This window comes from Anser cygnoides, chromosome 2, assembly GCF_040182565.1.
Source record: "Anser cygnoides isolate HZ-2024a breed goose chromosome 2, Taihu_goose_T2T_genome, whole genome shotgun sequence".
Lineage (NCBI taxonomy): Eukaryota > Metazoa > Chordata > Aves > Anseriformes > Anatidae > Anser > Anser cygnoides.
In genome coordinates, this window is record NC_089874.1 from 42,108,821 (window position 1) to 42,129,907 (window position 21,087).

General features: G+C 34.1%; 1 protein-coding gene across 16 annotated transcripts in view; it reads right to left on the minus strand.

Annotated features, from left to right (window-relative positions):
* The window catches only part of NEK10 (NIMA related kinase 10), a 107,854-nt gene that overhangs the window by 70,640 nt on the left and 16,127 nt on the right, over nucleotides 1-21,087 (minus strand). For 14 of the 16 annotated variants that reach the window (XR_010829234.1, XR_001203662.3, XR_007168013.2 and 11 more), the window contains 10 exons: nucleotides 19,464-19,525; nucleotides 17,270-17,347; nucleotides 14,813-14,877; nucleotides 13,306-13,408; nucleotides 13,066-13,194; nucleotides 12,338-12,475; nucleotides 11,616-11,661; nucleotides 10,860-10,981; nucleotides 10,559-10,661; nucleotides 1,735-1,810 (listed from right to left, as the gene is read on the minus strand). Coding sequence is in view for 12 of the 16 variants with exons in the window: in XM_013172028.3 (XP_013027482.3) it covers nucleotides 1,735-1,810; nucleotides 10,559-10,661; nucleotides 10,860-10,981; nucleotides 11,616-11,661; nucleotides 12,338-12,475; nucleotides 13,066-13,194; nucleotides 13,306-13,408; nucleotides 14,813-14,877; nucleotides 17,270-17,347; nucleotides 19,464-19,525 (922 nt within the window). In the remaining 4 variants the exon portion in view is untranslated. Of the gene's footprint in view, nucleotides 1-1,734; nucleotides 1,811-10,558; nucleotides 10,662-10,859; nucleotides 10,982-11,615; nucleotides 11,662-12,337; nucleotides 12,476-13,065; nucleotides 13,195-13,305; nucleotides 13,409-14,812; nucleotides 14,878-15,154; nucleotides 15,187-17,269; nucleotides 17,348-19,463; nucleotides 19,526-21,087 lie in introns of those variants that run through there. The other 2 variants (XM_066991941.1, XM_066991942.1) reach the window with 2 other exon arrangements.

Sequence of the window (21,087 nt, forward strand, 5' to 3'; positions counted from 1 at the left end):
AGGCTTATAAACTTCTGAGAAAGATACTGGCAGTGCCACAGCCACAGTGATGATCTTAGGTGAAATTTAAGATGAAAACACTTCACTTTTTTTAATTTTTTTTTAGGATATAATGTTGTGACAGGTTTTTCTCCTGATTGGCAGGTATTTTGTAAATGAAAACTTCTGATGTAACAGAAACAGTATTAAAGACAGCATGTTGTGCAACATTCTTGGCTTGTGTATCTCTCGTTCGCTGTATTTTTTGTTTGTCTGTTTTGGTTTGTTTGTTTGTTTTAAAATTCCCTAGGCCAAATAAACTCCACTTTATTTACAGGAGCTGTAAAAATATGTAATGGGAATTTACAGTAATGCAAGGAAGAGCAACATAAAGTCCGGAGGTGAAGAAAGCCAAGTTCTGACTTTAAAAAGCTGAACGCTGAGCAGAAGCAACAGAGTTACTCTGAAGAGAAGGAACAGCAAGGGGCTGTATATAAAAAAGGTGTTACAAAGAAGCTGGGACAAGCCTGTGCAGGAACAAGGAATATTTGGTCTGCAGTTCTCCAATTGAGATTACATATATGTTCTCCAGTTGTATTATAAATACATTTCCATAATAAAACAAGAGAGGGCAGGCAAAGCTTAACCAATAATTTTGTACAGGAATTAAGATCCAGAATTCTGATACTGATTTGCAATTCCTGAATTAATTTCGGATGTTAGAATTTCAATCATCAGAAATTCTGAACATAAATGACAGGCCCAGAACACATCAACTGCTATTATGTGAATCAGTATTCAGGCTTAGTGCTTTCCACTGTTTACATGTTTACCTAGACTACATTTTCTTGCTTTTGTTTGCAATACAGTAACCTCAGTGAGATGGCATGATATAATCTATACATCATGCAACACAAAAATAAACTCTGTCCTGCCCACAATCAAATGTGTTTGGGACAATCTGACATGCAGATAAGTGCTGTAAATTACACACGCTATAGACATACTGAGGTGAACCTTTGGGACAAGAAATGTCATCTATTCCGTGTTCTTGAGAGAACAAAACACAAGGCAGTAGTAATCTAGGAAGTTAGGTAGCTGTATTGGTACTGTAAATTTAACACAATATGGTTGCTCCCTTCTGCTTGCCCACAAATGGGATGACAAAGGAAACTGCAGCTCATTCTGCACATTGAATGTATGGTCTGAGGTAAAATTTTGTAGTTGTTTCTGCATTTACTAAATGTAAATTACAAGCAATATGTGTTATGCTTTCTCAACTTTGAAATTTTGAAACTAGAGATAATATTTTTTATTAAAACCAAATACCTACTGATCCCAAACAAATACACTAGTAAAAACTTTAAGTACTTTTCAGAAGGTAAGTTGTCTACAATGTAACTGAACACTGACACCACAGTTACTTTAAGAGCCACTAAAATTAAATCACATTGTTTACATACGTCCTTTTATTGCTTGGAAATGCATTTCTTTATTCTTAAGGGTATGGGTAGGTGAATAAGTTATTACAGAACATCAGATATTTCATTTTTCCACCAACTTAACCCACAGTACCAATACCAATATGCAAGAAAGGGCAACTGAAAAATAGGCTGGGAAGCAGCTGGGACAGAGCAGCTGTGCGTGAGTAACTTGCGCCTTGTACCTTACTCCATTGCAACTTGCCTGTCTGCTCTAAAAAAATTACCGTGAAGACAGAAATCATTCCACTATGTTGTATGCAGTAGTACTTACCAGGAGTACAGAATGGTTCCTACTACCGATGCGAGTTTGCTGTTTTCTTGCTTCTGTTTTGCAAGACCAAAATCGGCTTAAAAAAAAAAAAAAAAAAAAAAAAGATTCACACATCAATGACCACTCTCTCTGCATGATGAGCGGTGCTGTTTGGTTCACAACAGCTGAAAAGCTGAGGGATGGTGAAGGGGAAGTTGTTGGTTTGGATTTTTTTTCCTCCTTTTATCTTTTACATTTAAAGTTACAGTATAGTACTATCTTCCTACCTCCACATAAAACACATAAATTAATAACTTATGTTTGAATCAGGTCTACTAGCTTTAGAAATATTATAAATACATCTTCGATACTTTCAATACAAACTACAAAATCAATTACAGGTTTCTATTAATATATTTGAATGACGACTGCATGACAATGGCAAGTACCATCTAATAATTTGTGATACAATGCCCAAATTAATTGAAAAATAATGTAATGACAGCTGTAATGATTTGGTTTTCCTTCAAGTTATAATAATCAGCTGGGAAGGACAGACTTTCTCAGAAATTTAATTTCAAAGAAGTACAAGGGGACTACCAATATGAAAAGTTCAGATTCAAAGACTGCATTAGTTAAGAAATAATGAAAAATCTTAGCATTACCATACGGGAAAAGCTATAGATTTAGATGATCATGCAGTTATGTTAATATAAGCGTCTTCTGTCTAATTATCAGGTGTTCTTTCACAAATTTGTCACATAATCTTTACCATACTTTAACCTACGTTTCATGAAAGCAGCTTAAGTTTATTTTTTTGAATTCAATAATATATTGAATTTCAATACTATACTGCTGTCTCAGTGCAAAAATGCAGATAAAATACATTGCACTTTACTAAATCCAAGGACAGACAGCAAGGGAAAATCATTGTACTTGTCAAAGTTTTTTAATAAATTCTTCATTGAAATTCTGCTTTAGAATTGGTAAGATTTGCAAAGTAAATTATATTGTTTAAAATATTTTAAGGTTCCTGTTCTACATGGACCCAAGGTACTCTTAAGACAAGTATGACAGGCCATTGCATTCCCATTTCAACTGTTTTTACAGTGAGATTGTTAACATTTCAGTTCAAAATACTTCTACTCAGCAAAAAAGCTGCAGAGCAGATGAAAAACAGGTAAGAAAAATTATTTTCTGTTTGCTCTTGCTCAGTGTAAGCTTCAGGGGTATGAAGAGGGGTAGGTTTCTTATTCAAAAATGGCCTTTGACAAGAAAGCCAAATCTAGGTACCCAGGCCACAGAGCCTTCTTCTTTGAACAAAATGTTCAATGAAGGACTAGCTCTGTAGTGCTTGGAAAATATAAGTAGAAAGAATATTGAATTAACAGGATAAGTGATAGGTCTTTCTTTAGCCCTCAAGCTTGGTACAACTCAGGTATTTCACTCCAGAGATTATTAACCCCAATAGAAGCAGGGAGTTTTGCAATGTTGATACTTCCCTGAATTAATTTGAGTGAATCATAATAACTTCCCTTCTTTGGAGTCCTTCACATAAATTCCATGAAAAAAAAGTATTAAGACACTGAATCAAAAAATTCAGTTCCTGGTGCTTGAAATATTTAGGAAAGGAAAGAGGAGAGCTGGCCATCCCAATTTTGGAAGAATGAGTCTACCTTAATAGAATATCAGTGATTACTTATCTAGAAAGGGAGGGAGGGAAGGAGGGATGAAAAGATCAACAAGATGGAGAAATTATATACTCTTTCTCTTAGGCTCAGGTCCTCAGAAGCGAAGGGAAAAGACATGTTTCACAGGCAATAATCTTTTCCAAATTCTACTAAAACATTTTGATACCAGCAAGAAGCTCAAAATACAACTGCTGCTGTTAGAACTAGGGAAGGTAATGCACAGAACAATCATCTTTACCTTAAACATAAACATTAAAACCACTAAAAATTGTCTACCAGTTCAGAGGATTCTTGTTGTCCTCTGCAATCTTGCAATGCAGGAATAACATTGGCATTAGAGAGGCAACTCCCTCATCACCAAAAAAAACAAAAGCCCTCATTTTGACCGTTAGACTGTCCAGCCTTCCTGAAAAGTAAACATTAACCTTTTTGGACCAATTAAAAAAAAAAAACAATGGCTTATAGTACAGGTGAAGGAAAACCAAAATGCTAGTGGATGACATATTTCTATGAGGAAGTCATCTTGAAGTTTTAATACCACCAGTGGAAAGATCCATCTACCTGCTCAAAGAAGAGGAGCTTCTATTTCTGCAAAATAATGGTTGTTTGATCTGCATACAATATTTTAGAAAAATTATAATTTTTCTGTTTTTAAACAATATTTTAAATGTTTCAGGTTCATGTGAATTACATACATATATTACTATCCTAATCATGACAGTTTGTAAGCTACGGGGAATGGTAGGTACACTAATCTAGCCATAACGTTTTATAAAATATTCTTTTTTAATAATAGCTTTTGGTGCTTTGTGTAGTGGGCAACCTGAATTGATGTGATTTCTTTACAGCTAATTTCTCTAACAGTTGGAAGCTTGGCATTCTTCATTGAAAATTTAGATTATTTTTAAGTCTGTTCAAAGACAATAAAAAACTAACAAGCTTTCACCATTAGATGAATTTTTATAAATTAAGATTAAACATGTAATTTCACCAGCAATTCAATACCGATAGATTCATTTCTCTCTGAGGTATTGCATTTAACTAATGTTTACAGTCTGATTTTTTCCTCTATTAACATGTGTATTAGGAGTCAAGAAAACTAAATATGATTTTAATTTAAAAACAAAAAAAAACATAGAAAATAGTCCAACAACCATGCAAGAGAGTCCTCAAATGGGAAGAAAAATTAACACAAAAGGATGCAATCATAATCTTTTAGATTCTGAAAAACACTTCTTCACTTGCTGACATTGTGTTTAGGGTAGCAGAGTAAGTGATAATTAAGTCTTCTAAGTAAGATTGTTTCAGAAAACATTAACATGCTTGGGAAGAAGGTATGAAGGGAAGATAGAACCATGAAAAAATTAGTAAGGTGACTTGGCTAGTATCTTAACGTCTTACTGGGTGTCTCTTGAACTTTCACAATACCCAAATAACAAATTTTCTAAATCTTAGCAAACTTTTTAAAGGAGCATATTAGGTACCTATATTTTTATTGTTGTTGTTGTTGACAGAATTAGTTGTTTTCATTCACCATTTTATTTCCCAAGATTTCACCTATCCAACTGATCTTCCACAGTTAAGATGAGCGGATTTTTTCCAGATGCTACTTCTTAACAACAGCAATCTTATATTTGTATGTTTGTTGCTTTAACTTATATTTGAACCATATTTGAAAATACCATAGTTTTTCCTAAAAACAAATATGTATTCAAAGATGAAAAGCAAAGCAAAAAAAAGAGGATGAATGGGGAATAAAATTGCATATGAACTTCAGACCTATTCAGGTCAAATTTTCACTGTCCCCATTGAACAGATTCATCTTTTACCCTTAAAGGCTCAGGCTGAGACAGATTAGCTTTGCTACTCATCAGCTGGTTTGCAGCTGTAATCAAGAAAGCTTTTTTGCTACTCACTGAGTAGTATTAGGTATTTGATGTTTTCAAATGATGCAACAATACTATTATTAATAGATGTTTCCTCTGTTTGACATAAAATATAGAATAAGCATTTCTAGAAATTTAGAAAGACAAATGAGTCTTTTCTATTGTTATACTGAAGCATTCTTTTATTACTAGTCATAGTAATAAGTTTTCCAAGCTCAATATCCTAAAATATATTTATTTTTTATCTCAACTTACTTCTTTCTTCAAAAGCCTGAGCAAGTGTCAAACTGCTGATATTAATAATGGAAAATCAGTATTTCTTAACTAAAATTCAGAAGTGATGATCATATTTATGGCTATTCCAGTCCTATAAATTTTTAATTATCAAGACCAGTGCTTTATAACATATATAGTACCTGGTATATCTTATGCTTGATAGGAATTATTGGCATAAGTAGAACCAATTAATAGCCAAATAAACCTGCTGCACATTTAAGTTACTGTGTTACAGTGATTTGGAACATAAAGACAGAATTTTAATTTTATTTTCCATAAAAGCATATCCTAAAATCAAGATAATCTGCAATTTAATCAACAGTAGTACATAATTATTCTAGTTTTTTCCATCAATAAAATGGGAACAGAATTCATTTCTCATCATTCCCAAATACATGTTTCTAGCTACTCTATTTTTCACCTTTCCATGTGGTAATATCAGTGCCTCATAAAGTCAGCCTACTATCTGTCAGTTTTTTGAAACCTGTAACTTCTGCACTAAGAACATTAGCATTGCTCCCCATCTAGAAATGAGATCTGTGGAGAGAGATGTGATTGCGTTATTAAGCCACCAACAGCATCCAGAATGTTTGATTTACAGTGTGAACATAAATCAAACATAATCACTTGTTTAATTTGAAAATTCCACTGAGCTTATTATGGAAGCTTTGAAAATGAAGCACTACAAGCATTTCCTTGAATCTTGGTATGAAGGGCATCAGGTCTGTTAAACAAGCCATAAAATCTACAAAAAATTTAGCCTTGTTCTAAGGGACTTCGAAAAGTAGTGACTGACACACAACATAAGCTAGTATCACTTCACCTCATGGCCGCTGCTTTTCTGGGTATGGCACAGAATCAGGAGGCAATAGGTCTTCTACAAAGTGCACTAAACAACGAAAATATTCTGAATTACAAAATTAACAGGTAGCTTTCTTCCAGCATCTAGCAAACATTTGAACTTTTCAAGTCTCAATTGCTTAACTGTTCTGATACATCCTGGTTGCCTGCTACAACTACAAGTATGTCAAATAGATGATTTGTCTCAAAACTAGTAGTCTGCTGCTATATGATAATCCTAGGTTTAATACAGTTCCGTACAGATCTTTTCTGCTGCTGTTGTATTGTGTGTATTAAACAGAAAACAGAGCACACCACCCAAAAGACCATAGAGAATCCTTCACTAATCTTGATATTGGATCTGAAAGGTGTTAAAGTGATTCCACTCAGCCCTCTTGGACCATCAAGATCCAAACATTGCTGAAACTAGAAGGTACTGAGGAAAAGTGTAGCCTTTTGTTTTGTCCTACAAACAAGAAACAAACAAAACTAGGAAGCTCTAGACAGAAATATGCTTTGCTAGGAGAAAAATACTGCTGCAGTAAAATATAGCTGCAATAAAAACAGACATTTTAAATTCAGAAAACTATAACTTTTCAACATCTTATATGGAAAGCTGAGCAAATTAAATTGTGAGCCACTGTTAATATGGGTTCAGTCTCTAAAACCCCATGCAAAACCTGTACAACAAAACAACTTTTGTTTAGGCTGTGCCTGATATTCTACTATACATGGTTTGTGTATTTGTTTTGTGTTTTTTTTTGTTTTTGTTATTCTATCAAAAATTAAAAATCAGACTTTCAATCTGACTAGAGTTGTACAATTTCAGTAATATTTTTCTACCAATTTAGAATAAGCTGTTAATGAAATTACAGGTTAGCATAATTTAATATTTATATTTTTGTCATATTTGTAGGTCAACCAGTTATAATTAAATGCTATACCAACATATAAGAGATGGTAGTTCTGGCCCCTATCAAATATATGTCAGAGATGAAACGGAACAAATGAATAGAATGGGCAGTTGCAGAGACTGCGTAAAAACAGCATTCTTAAAGTTCTCTACCATCAGAAACAGAGATCTTGTACCAACACTAACCCAGCTAGGATCAGATTGAAAATGTCTGTCTCCATTTTCAACAATTAAAAGACTTAAAAGAGCCTGAAAAAAGATTGTGATAATGCATATTTAACTGACGCGTAAAAGACGTCATCAGAAATGCAACGTTACATAACCTTCAGATTAAAATGAAGCACTTCACTGGGCTTACAACTTTCATTTGTATTTTCCATAAGTTTAAAAATAAAAATGAAAAAATAAAAATAAATAAACCTGGATAAGGATAGTGTCTGATCAATCACATTCAAAATTTAAGAGAAAGAAAATACAGTGCAGTTATACAAATTAAAAAATTCTTCCTACAATTAACCTCAGATACTCTTTTTGCAGTAAAACTTATTGCACAGATATTCCAAGATCATATCTAGAAAAGGTTCTTCAGAGTTTAATCTTACATTACACCAGAAAAGTTGCAGAGTTTTCTGCTTCCATGAGTTCTAGTGTTCAGCTACCTTTCTCCATAGGTCCCTGCCTACCAAGTTCTGGCCTCCTGTATGTAGCAATTTCTTTGTGCTTTTAAGACATTCAAGCATAATTCTTTAGCATTTTTTTTTATTTGTGTGCTCTAACAGAAAGATAAGCATGTCTCCCACACTATGCACTCCTTTTCTTTTCAAGCAACATAAACTCAGAATCTGTGTAAGAGGCCTTCATAGGATTTAGGACATGAGTGGCTCAGTTCTCACATACAGGGCAGGGGGGAGAAATTTATCTGTGCGTCCCTGAACTTTTTTAAGCAGTTTATAGCTGGGACTGTCACATAGCCATGCACAGCATGGAATGAAAATCTCTGTCTACAGAAGCACTTTGTGCTATTTTATTGCTTACTTACTTTTTTATTTTTTTAACACGTTTGGTTGTTTTTGAAATCAAAATCCTCTGTGAATGTCTAAAACTAAGCCAAAGCTACTGTACCATTAAATATATATAAATATATATATATATATATGAACAATTTTAGTTACAGAGGAATAAGAAGCCTTAGTTATACTGTCAGCTTTGAGGGTTTCACAGCAAAAGATTAACAAGTGTTACTATTTCCAGAAGGTCTGGCTGAGGAAGAGGAAAAAAATGTGCATCACTGTAAGATACACAAGCTTCTTTTATGAAGCAAAATCATTTGGACCATCAGAGGTTGTATCTTAAATACACAGTCATGCAACACTGCTTCACAGATATTTCTCCGGTAAGATTAATTAAAGTTTTGGATGGTTTTAGGACGTGAAATACTACAAGAAACTAAACTCTGGCTCCATAGGATGACTGTGCAGGACTACAGTTCTGAGCAGAATACTCACTACTACAGGCTCAGGGGTATAAAAATAAGAGAAGGCCCTCTTATTTTTAAAAACTGACATTAAATCTTCTGCAGAGACAGATTTAAGATTTCTCAATATATGAGCATATGCTTTCATCTTTGTCTGACATTTTTTACTTTCATCTAAAACCACGTGAAATTGTTAAATGGATAATAAAAGAAAAAATCCCAAAATACTGTCAGACATAATTATGAAGTCTATAAATGGTCCAGTCTTTGGCATGCATGGACTTCATGCGTTAGGCACAACACAGCATGCACCAATACAGTACATATTTACTATAACTGAAAAGAAAGAAAATCTTTCTTTCGTTATGTCTGTAAAACAAGAAGTCTCTGCAAAATTCAGAAATAATAGATAAAAGAACTTCAGCTCCCTCTGAAAATTCAATACACACTGGTAACTGAAGTACTAAAGTGTTTGTTTAAATATTGCGATAGTTTTGAACCAATCACTATAGAAATGGTCAAAGCAAGTTTCATGTTTTTCTGTTTTCCTCAACATCTGTAAATCTTTGATAGAATTATTATGTTTTTCAAAAGTAATTTTGGGCTTATATTTAAAAATATATTTATGCTTTTATATAGGTCTAGATCGGACCAGAGCAAAGACAAAGGTGTTGTATCAAGCCAATAGTGCCCCTCAGTGGCAACATGTTGGTATGAAATACAACTGTATGATATTTTACTCTAAAATAATATTCTGATTATTTATTTTCATCATTTAGGGACAAATGTTCCATTAAATCTACTCCTTTCAAAACTGTGTTACTATTAAGAATCATAGTGTTTTAACACACACAATTTAATCATGAATGAATTTAAGTAGGTATGTTGTCAGGTATAAATACTATAAAAAGACAGATGCTAAATAAATTTGCCTATTATAGCTGAGTTTTCTGTGGTTGGGTTTCTGCATATGTCTACAGTTTTCCTTTATTTTTAAAGAAGAGAGATTGTTTTTTGTATCACAACTTCTCATAACACTAATTTTTATTTGATTCTGTCATGAGCAGTAAGAAAGCATGCAGCAGCTCTTTGAGACTATTAAAAATTACAGTATCTGAATTGCTGGTAAGCATTGCTGTATATTCCAAGTTATATTAATTCATTCAAAGAGTAAAAATTTGCCATACTTCAAAGCACTATTCACATATCTACAGTTTTCAAACCCTATTCTGAAGCCTCCCTGGGCTCCTTCTTTCACACTGTGGAGATTAAAGAAATATACATAAAGAATATTTACTACTACAGGCTCAGAGATATAGCACCTCACTGCAGCTGATCACAGAACAGTTGACAGGTACTAAACAATTGCATGGTGGAACTCAAATAGAAAAAATGTTCGTTTTACTTTGCATGTTCATTAGCACTGGCTATATAATCTGTTTGTCTCAGTATTCTTTCTGATTTAAATAAAAGGCCTTGAAGCATAACTACAGTTTAATTTTTTCAGGGCTAAATCATCTCCTCTGTCACGTTTGACATACAGCTGCAAAAAATATAGTCATGGCTGATGATACCTGGCAGCAATGATCACAAAATCTGCAGTAGCAATTATTTTACACAACAGTATAATAAATACAATAATTTACTAGCTTTCAAGTATGGTGGCCAGTGCCTCAGTATCTGAAACCTTTTGTGAGTTTCAGTAAAGAAATTCTACTCACTTTCATCATGGGAAATTCTCTTCAAGTAAAGAAGTTTTACTTACTAATTGTAACTTTGTCTTTATCCCCCAGCATGACGTTGTTTGGAGTGAGATCTCGATGAACAATCATTTTCTCTTTATGCAGATAACGAAGAGCTAGGCAAAGCTTAAAAACAAACAGAAAGAACCTTACAAATATTCTTAACTGCAATCTAAGTAAAGGCACATATAATTATGCTCATATCTGGTATTAGTACTTGATATAATAAGCATTACTTTGCTCTCTATTAGCCTAACAAACATAAATGGTGCTACTAACTACATGCAGAAAAGTATTGGTGAAAAAAAACACATACACCCTTACTTGGATAAATATATGCCATATTCTGTCTTCTGTAAAGTGCTGTTTCTTTTCCTTCAAAGAGTGAAAATGTTCTCCCAATGGCACTCCATCTATGAGCTCCATGACTATGTACAACCTGTCATCTACAAAAAAGAAAATTCAATATAAAGAAATAAATTTATATAGAAGGCATTTGAAAATGGAGTATTTGAGGTTAAAATATATTTTTAAGCTTTTTTTTTGGGGGGGGGGGGTTGGTTTTTACAGACAAACACATTTTATTATTATTTCTACTCCTTGTTTTTCCAATTTTTCCTCTGTATCCATTTGTACCACAGCAACTACAAGGAATTCACTGCCTCTTAATCACTCAGTAGGAAGGCGTAGGTAGCTAACTCTTTGTTAAAAAAATAAAATTAAAAAAAAAAGACAATATGGCTAAGCAGTTTGTATCACTCATTCTACTATATCTTTTATCCCTACTTAATATTCTGTCTGCAAATTTGGGCTCCTTAGCTCTCTATAGGATGAGAATAATACTTTCTACACGTTTAGACTGCATGTAGTTTTACTGATAGATAAACACATTTAAATATTATTTCTCATATTTTTTTCAATCTTAAAGCAATATAAGCCTGTCTGAATCACAGCCATTCTTGAAGAAAATGTTACCATTTACTTTTCAAATTTGACACACTCCAAGCTGTAAATACTTCTATTATATATTTCTATTTCTTCATTATGTATAATACAGTAATTCTCTACTTTTATACTTACTTTCCAAGAAAGTTCTGTAATACCGTACCACATTTGGATGATAAAGCTACAATGAGGAAAGAAATTTAGATCTTTAGAATACTTAGACTGATGGCACAGTATTTATGTTTAGGTACACAACGGAAGGAAGAATTCCACAAGGATTCCATGAATTTGCTTATGAACTCCAGTGCAATGCTATCCCAGACGCTTTGTTGCAAAGAAAACATCAAAGTGTTGCAGATTACCAGAGCAAACAGATTTAAAGGAAAAAAAAAAAAAAAGCATGATTCATACCCCTCTCTCCTGTTAATAATTGGAACAGAATAAAGGAAGTTTGAAGACAGACAATTACACCTACATCAAAGTATTGACTTTCATAGTTTATGAACACTAATGATTAGTCTGTTCTGTCGTATTAGTCTTATTAATTTACACTTACAAAAACAACCATCTTCTCAACATATTTTAAATCCAAGAATTCATTTACAGAATTCCTGAGAAAAGTTCATACGCTACCAACAAAAAGAAGTAAGAATCTTCAATAACAAGCATTTGCACTGCTGCTAACACTGCAGCAAGAACGTCTGCAATATTGAAAACATTCATCTGAAAGGGACAAATACTGTACTGATCAGATAGAAGCAGTAACAGCAGGTGGAAGCCCTGCTACAAGAGAACTTACAATTATTAATTCTAACAGCAGAAAGCCCATACATAAAACTTCCGTCCGTAAAGCCTACCTGCTCTTTGATGATAGTTAATTCAGAGACAATGTTCTTTACACTGCTGTCCCTGTCTTTTTTGTCTTTTCCAAATGCAGGATTATGTAAATTGACTTCTTTCATTGCCAGAAGATTTTGACCATTATGTTTTCTAACCTATAAAAAAGATAAAATCCCTGTAAAATTAGTATAGGATGGGCACAGAAAGGACATTATTATGGATACCATATTAGTTAACTGAGTCCAAATACACCTTACAAAAGTTAGTCATAGCTTTTTTTCTGCATATGATGTTATATGTATACATACGTGACGCGATTAGCCAAAAGAACTGCCCCACTATGCAGGTTAGCATTAAACTGGTGAACTTGCCATTGTGTTTGAAGGAACATTAACAGTGCACAGTGTTCCTTTCCAAATGAAATATGCTTGAACTTCTGTGGTTTTACACAGATTTGTTAGCAATAGACAGATATGCTGTTTGTGGAAAGCAATTAACAAAAAGTAAAACTAGTCAACCTAAGGAATATACTAGTCAATCTTATAAGAGGTGACAAAACAAAATCACAGTAAATGCTAAGAGGAGAAATGTACATTTGTTAGCAAGAAGCCAAGACAATGGTACCTTTTGGTACCTTCATTTCCTCAATGAAATCCAAAGGAAGTTAGTGCCTAAAACCGGTGTTAGACCTTCTTTTTTACGGTTCCTCTCAAGCCTGTAAACTAGTATCAAAAAAGAAGTTTACCTTATATACACTTCCAAAAGCTCCACTGCCAAGGTGTTCTAAAATTGCGTAATTGCCTATATGTTTTGTAGGCACTTTATTCTGATTGATGCTCTCAATACTTTCAGCAATTTGCTTCAATTCATCCTCCTGATTATAAATTAAATGACAAATAAGTAAATACAAAACATTTCATGCCTTTCTTGTGCTAAGAATGTGCAAAGAATACAGCTTCTTAAAACTATGAAGCCTTATACTTACCTTCAATAAATTCAGCTTTGATACCAGCTCTTCATAAGCACTAATATCACGCACATAATGTCCAATATCAATGAAGATTTCAAACAAGTCAGTCGGAAAAAGTCTACAAAGGTTTAACATTTTCATGTATTTAGAAAGTACTCGCAATAGATTGTGATCTAGAGAAATTCAGTGTTTATTAGTAATTCTTACTTTAGTGTTTTCTAAATAATACACTTATTCTTGACTAACGTATTCTTCTAACTCATTACATATATAGGCACCAAAAGACTTTTCAAAATTTAGACTTGAGTCTCCATGTGTCAGGTATTAATATAAATACCAGTTCTCCAAAGTGTAAGCCTCTTTAAAGTCAATGCACTTCCTGAATTTCCAGTCTTTTTCATATTTTTTCTTATAGTATATTACTTTATGCTTGTAGTCACCTTGTCTGAGTTTCTCCTTGTAATGCATTAAATGGTAGGATTAACATTTGTCTGCATTTAACACCCATCTCAGAATTTTTATCCCAGGAAGTCTAGCCTAAAAGATGGAAAGGATTGAGAACAGCAGAAAGGCCACATGTAAGCTAACAGATAGAATATGATATTTGATTAGTGACATGCTTAACTGGAGGTCAGTTTCTTTTTAAAAGTTCTGACAAAAATGAAAATATGGAAAACTAAGGCATTTAGAAAAAAAATGAAAGACAGCAAAGCAGGCCATTTTTATCACTTCCAACGCTTGACACCAACCAGCAATATTCATTAGAAACTGGGGCCCTTCTCCAGTACAAAATCCACCTTTTTAAAAGTAAAAATGAGATAAAATTTATATTTAGAATTTTAGGAACTTATGATACAGAATAAAGTCATATAGAAACACTACTATGAGGCAGACCTCATAGGCAGTATGATTACTATCCTAACAAATTAAACTATCCCACAAATTAAACTGTTAAGTTTTACACAGCCTTTGTAGCCTACCTGAAGAAACTGTCACCACCAGTAAAAATGGCTAATTGATGAAAGGCCTTTTCCCCTTGCTGGCCCAAACCTTTTTGTAATGCTCCTAAGTAAGCTGGCTTGATGCAAAGTTATTCACAAGTGAAGGAGCAGATGACTGAGCAGAGGAAAAAATTAGTTTTCCCAGTTACTTGCTACTACCCAGGGCTGTAACTTGCATCTGATAATCTTCAGATATAAGTACAGTTTATCTCTGAAAGTATAAAATCTGTCTAGAACAAATTTTAAACAATTATTCATGTGGGAGGAAGGAGTCCCTACTGAGCTAGGTTCTCTGGCAAGCATAACAATAGAAGTCTCTGTACTGAACATCTAGACCTTGTAGGCTGGCACTGATGCAATGCAGGAAAGTCTATCTGTGGCTGCAGACTGGATAGAAGTTGTCTGTTACTTATTATTTTTGCTGAAAATAACTGACATTTAAAAACAACATCTTTCTGATTGGAATGACATCTTCTGAAAGCCATCCTAAAGGAGTTTCAGAAAACATTTTGTTAACATACCTTTTAAAGATATGTCGATTTCTTTCCATACTGAAGAGAAATCTCAAGGCTCTGAAAGCATAACACTACAGTAGGAAAAATACTAAAATCAATGACAAATCTAAACACAAATGGAAAAGCCAATGGTAAACATCAAGGTTTCCCAACATGTCAGTAAGCTCTGTACTTATATGACTAGGTAGATTACATTATTAACCTGATAATGAAGGGAGTAAAAATGTATTTTTAGGCTCCTCCTGTACTAGGTAGGACTATATAAGAAAAAAGGGGAGGGAGGAAGAAAAAGTAGATAACTATAGCTATAGTACACACTGAAAAGTGTGTAAGTCCTCATCTTTTTACCTGCAGATAGTTCAAGACTTGAGAGTTGCTCTCTTCTCCAACAGTAAAAAAAAAAAAAAAAAAGGTAAATGTAATCCATGTTTTTGAAATGATACAGTAGAAACAGCATTTGACATTGTTTTCTGAAAAAATGCGGTATAGAACACCAGAAGTTCTAACATGGGACAAAAAAAAAAATCTTTTTTTTTTCTATAAAGTACATCTACATTACAGAAATCTTTACATACCACAGTTTCTACATAATCTATACTGAACAAAGTTTATTTGTAAAACATCCACTGATAGGTAGTTAATATGTATGCTTTTATGTAACACATCTTGAATTCTTTCTATCAAGAGTCATTTACTGTACCTGCTATACAATATGGCTGACCAAACAAAGATGGCTATGAAGTAAACCAAAGGGAAATAAGGTATTGATATCTGAAACAGTGCAAATAAGTAAATGCTTCTAACAATTTAGACTTACTCTATTGTATCAGTGACTAAAATGCTACCACAGTTCATTGTGGTAATCCCTATTTTGATGATGGTAACTGTGTCTTAGTGATAACTGCAGAACTAATCTGTACGTTTAGAACACATTTTTCAATATTTTGAAAATGCATTAAATTAAGAAAATAATGGCCAAATAATACTTGGAAGGAAATTTTGAAGAAAATAAACAGACTGTTAATGCTACTAAGAAGCTGTCTCTTTTACAGGACAATGTTTCTTTTCAGTCCAAAATAAACTCCCCATCACAGGAGAAAGATTGTGGGTTGCTATGTCTAATATTCCACTAAGAATTATACTCAGAATTTAGCTGCACAAAATAACACGGACCAGCTGAGCCGTAAATGCTACCTTGAAAGGTTTTTATTTTAGAGCCTGTACATAGATTTTATTTTAGAAAGCCCACCAGTGAAGGGATACCATGAAACTACATTAATAATAAGTGGGCATTTAAAATGGCAGTAGTATTTGTCTTTCTTCCATTAGTATTCTGAGATTAAATATTAATATATGTGATATGCCTCAGCTAAGGCATGATGATTTTTATACATGATACTAATGCAGAATCAATGATTAATACTACAGCAACAACTGAAGTAATGGAGTGAAATCGCTAAGGTAATACAGTAGAAATAAGCTGAAAATGTAATCATTGAAAGCACAGAAAATGGGACAGTAAAGAACTGGACTGCACTGTGAGAATCTAAAAAAATGACTATGAAATTCATAAAGGGTATTCCAATAGCTACAACTGTAATGCATAGCAGTAGCAATGATAAAGGCCTTACAGATAGCAATTCAGCTGTGCTAAGGATCTCATACTTGCCCACAGAAGAGCAACACAGAGTTGTGTCACAGACATCCCTTAACCACAGACCACTACTTTATTAAAGGTTAGAAAGACACCCATTTCACAAAGGCTGGAAAAGAGCCAGCAGATAATTAGTAACTGCTGATAAATTTCAGCCTAAGTTGACTCAAACCAGTACATTTAAGATATCGTCATGCAAAAATAAGAGACATTCTGCACTTATTTGCTCTATATTTAACCTACACTTAAATTTGCTTTATTTCATGTGATGTTTTCCTGTATTTTATTTAAATTTTTAATTATTAATATTTTATTTTATTAATATTTATCAATAATAATATAAACTATAATTATTAAAATAATTAATTTTATTTAACACCCACCGTATGATACTCCAGAAAGAAACAGATATTAGTACAACATCAAGTTTTCATCAAGTTTCAGTGAGAGCAAGGAACAAAAAAAGTTCTGATGCTGGGCAGCCTGAAGTAGTCCTATCACTGGAAAAATACTCATTTTCCTTTACACTATATGAGGTGCAAGAAACAAGGTAGATCAGAAAAGAGCACCTTAAATTGAATCAGCTGTTCAGCTTTTACTTCCTGGACCATTTGTTACTCCTTTGGTTTTTTTTTTGTTGTTGTTGTTTGTTTGTTTGTTTTTGTTTTGTTTTATTTGTTTGTTTTTGTTTTTATTTTATTTTTTTCCCCCTAAAGTAAGATATTTACTTTAAAATAAATCTTAAAACCATAAAAATTCTCAGGAACTGTTTTGGACTTTCAATATGCAATTATAATAAAGGAAGTTACCTGCAATAAATTAGCTTTTTCAGCATTGCTTTCTTTGTTTGGTAAAATAAGCTTTGCTATTGTGTATATTCCATTTGCCTGGAAACAGAGAAAGGTCAACATTAACGGCATTCCTTTGCACAGAAACCACAAATAAAAAACATTGTTACTTCAGATAAATCAGAATCTAATACAAATTTCCAAGTTCTCAACCTCCTGAATTATAAACTGAAATAACTAAATGTACATAATGAAATCATCTTTACATTTAAACAGATACTACAAAGAGAGCTTGCAAACAGATAAAGAAGCAATAAATATCATAAACTAGAGAGACACCAGAAGCGATAGCCTGAGTCTGTGCCTTCGGTGGGATTTTGTGAAACCCATACCGTGTTTCAGTTTCCATTTCCCTGTAACCATGCTTGTGTCCTCTACTAACATATTATATCCATCACGTTGGTTTGAGAGATGGGCACTAGCGGATTTAGTTTCAGTACAGCTCTCAGTTACCTCACAAGCTCCCTGCTGGGGACTACTCTCCTCTCTAGCAGACTTGAAGGGAATGTGTGTCAGCTCTACAGATGCTCTGCTGCAGTTCCTGACACGTTTTCTTAAACTGTTCAGGAAGGCTGGATTTAACCTAAACTTTTAGCCAGTGGAATATAGACATTGAGTCATAAACACGTTCTGGCCCGCAGGCTGCTACCGAGGCTGTAAGTTCAGACAAAGACAAAGGATGGACGGAAAGAGGGCAGCTACAGCAGAAGCCAATGGTTCTCAACAGCCTGAACCAGATATCCTTTGCTACTGATATAAACCTTTAGAGGGTATTTAGCTTTACTTTCTATACAAGTTCCAGCATGTAACTAAAAGTGCTGCAACTCTTCTCCCTCTATTTTTAAACCAAGTTTCTTCATCTTGTTCACCATGCAACTCTAAGTTACAATAGCACAGAGAAAGAAGTAGGATTGAAAATGAAAGAGACTGCTGTAGTGTAGAAATCAGTTAAAATGAACGTACTTGAAGCTTTGTCCTGATTTGAAAGGGGGACATTGGCTGATATTTTGACGGAGGGAGATGTCGTTGTCTTTTAACAGAATGAATGGAGGAAGAAGCTAAACTTGAAACACCTTATTTCCAGGTTGTACATTGTCCCATCAATTTTAAGCAATTTTAACTGACACCACAGTTATCACGCACTGCTGGAGCAACACTGAAAAAAACTACTCTATGTTAAAATCAACCTTTTGTTTCCTAAGTCCCCCAAGAGTTGCACTGTTTTCAAAATATATCTAACTTAATAAGTGATGTTTTATTTTGATGAAATCAGATTCAGCATTAAACATATGAAGTTATGTTGTTCAGATAAAAAGCTAAATTTGGTTTACTGTGAATTTTAGTGCTTAAGATACATAGAAAAAAAAATCTAGACTTCTATTCTTTTCTGCCTGAACAACAGTTTTTGAAATGTATACGAATGTCTTTACCTAAGTACCTTCTTTACCATAATTAAGACAACTCTGTTTTCTCAATTCCTTTTAGGAATAACTTCAGCTGGGTTTTAAAATAAAATGAGGGCTTTGATCACTGACAACATATAGGGTATAAAAGTTGGATATGGATTTTAGCTGATATTATTGTCCTAAATATTGATGTTTTTGGCTATTCATGCAATACATAGCAGGGATTTTTAAGAACAGTTTTCAAATCCAGTCCCAGCTGACATATTACATTTTAAAATGTAGTTTAGAAACACACCCCTGGGGATGGAATGCCAGGAAGCCATCTCAGAAATAGCAGACTCTGAGGAAAAAGGGAAATTGTTTGTGAAACAACAACTCAACATTAAGCTGCCCAGTTGGAAAGTAAGAATTTGTATTTCTCAGTTAATTCCATGATGACACTTATTACTATTCTGTTATGAATGCAGCAAAAGCATGGCTAAAGATGCCAACCAAAATATACACTAAGTAAAGCTGTTTATTATCCCAAACAGCTAGATACATATGTTGATATCCTTGTGCATATTTGTGTGATTGTAAATGTATAAAGAGAGATAATGTTATATAAAACGTATATAAAAGTTATATAAAGGCACATTGTCCAATCCCTTTAAATTGAATTTTGCTTGTTAATTGATAGTGACCAGTAAGAACAAATAAGTAAAATTATAAACCATAATGCCTTACTTAACTGAATAAAGTCTTCCTACCTGTACTACACTGTAAGCGTTAGTGTCATTGAGCACCAGTTCAGTAACTGCAGCACAACAAGCTAGAACAAAAAATCGGATGTAACATTTAGGGTCAGATTCATAAAGAAATTCAGATGGCATGGTGAGTTAACCTTGCCTAAGGGCCAAATGCACACCCCACCACTCATTCACTCCCCTTCTTCAACAGGTGGGGAAAAATAAGATAGAAAAGCTCATGGGTGAAGATAAAGATCTGGAAATTGCTCACCGTTTATCAGCACAGTCAAAATAGACTTGACTTACGGAAAAATTAATTTAACTTATTGCCAATTAGAATAGATTAGGATAGTGAGAAACAAAGATTAAAAATTAAAACACCTTCCCCTCACCTCCTCCTTTTTTTTCCCCAGAACCATCTTCATTCCTTTATTCCCAGCTCCTCTACCCCATGCCCCAGCGGGGAGCGGGGTGGGGGTGGTGACAGATGAGCGTTACAGTCAGTAGCTAACAGTTCCTCTCTGCTGCTCCTTCCTCTTCATACTTTTCCTCTGCTCTAGCATGGGTCCTCTCCACAGGATGCAGTGTGAATACCTGCTCCACCATGGTCCTTCCAATGGGCTGCAGGGGAATCTCTGCTCCAGTGCCTAGAGCACCTCTTCCTCCACCTTTTATGACCTTGGTGTTCACACTGCTGTTTCTCCTTTTTCCTCTCCTCCTCTGCTCACTCAGTGTTTTTGCCCTTTCTTTAATACTTTTTCACAGACACACCACCAACTTTGCTGATGGGTTCAACTTTGGCCAGCGATGAGTCTGCTGTGGAACCTCCTGGCAACAGCTATGTCCAGCACAGGATGACCCCTACCTCTCAGAGGCCACCCTTGCAGGCCTCCCACTACCAAAACCTTGACACCTACACCCAATACCCAAAAGGTAAAAATATAGATAGGTACTCCCGTCATAACTAGAAGTCTTCTGTAAATTCAGTGCTTACATACAACTGTTTTTCCTAGGAGTCCTTAAAGAAAGCAGAAGTAACCCAAATACATGCTCCATTTAGTTAGTGTTTTTGGTAAGGCACTACAGTCTTTAAGGACATGAGGACTGCTAGTGCAATTCATTTCACATTACTAGCTCCTCAAAGGTAACAGTGATAAAGCACTCAAAAGGTGCCTTCCAACCCAAACCATTCTATGATTCTATGATTATGCTACATCTTTCAGGAATATTCTTCTCATGTAATCCTAGTAAGGATAGTTTCCACGGTCCTTCGGTAATCACTGGAAAAAGGTGATCCTTCAGAAGACATTTCAGAGTGGAGACTTGATGTGATATTTGATACTAATAAATCTCCTCTAAAAGGGACTCTCTCCACAGCTACTGAATGATCCTCACTTGACTGACTTCACCTAAAGACAGTCTTAGAAATACCACTCTGAAAGAGTTCCACTATAATGAATTTATGACTAATCTATCATAGTAAGTTTGAACGGAGGGAACAATGTGATCAAATAAAACTAATCTCAAGCTAAAAATAAAATCTTAAAAAACTGAGACATTCATACAGGTGGAAGAAATATATGATTCCTGCGTACTTAATATTTCATCCTTTGCTTCTTTCTTTAAAAAACGTGTGTTTTTGAAT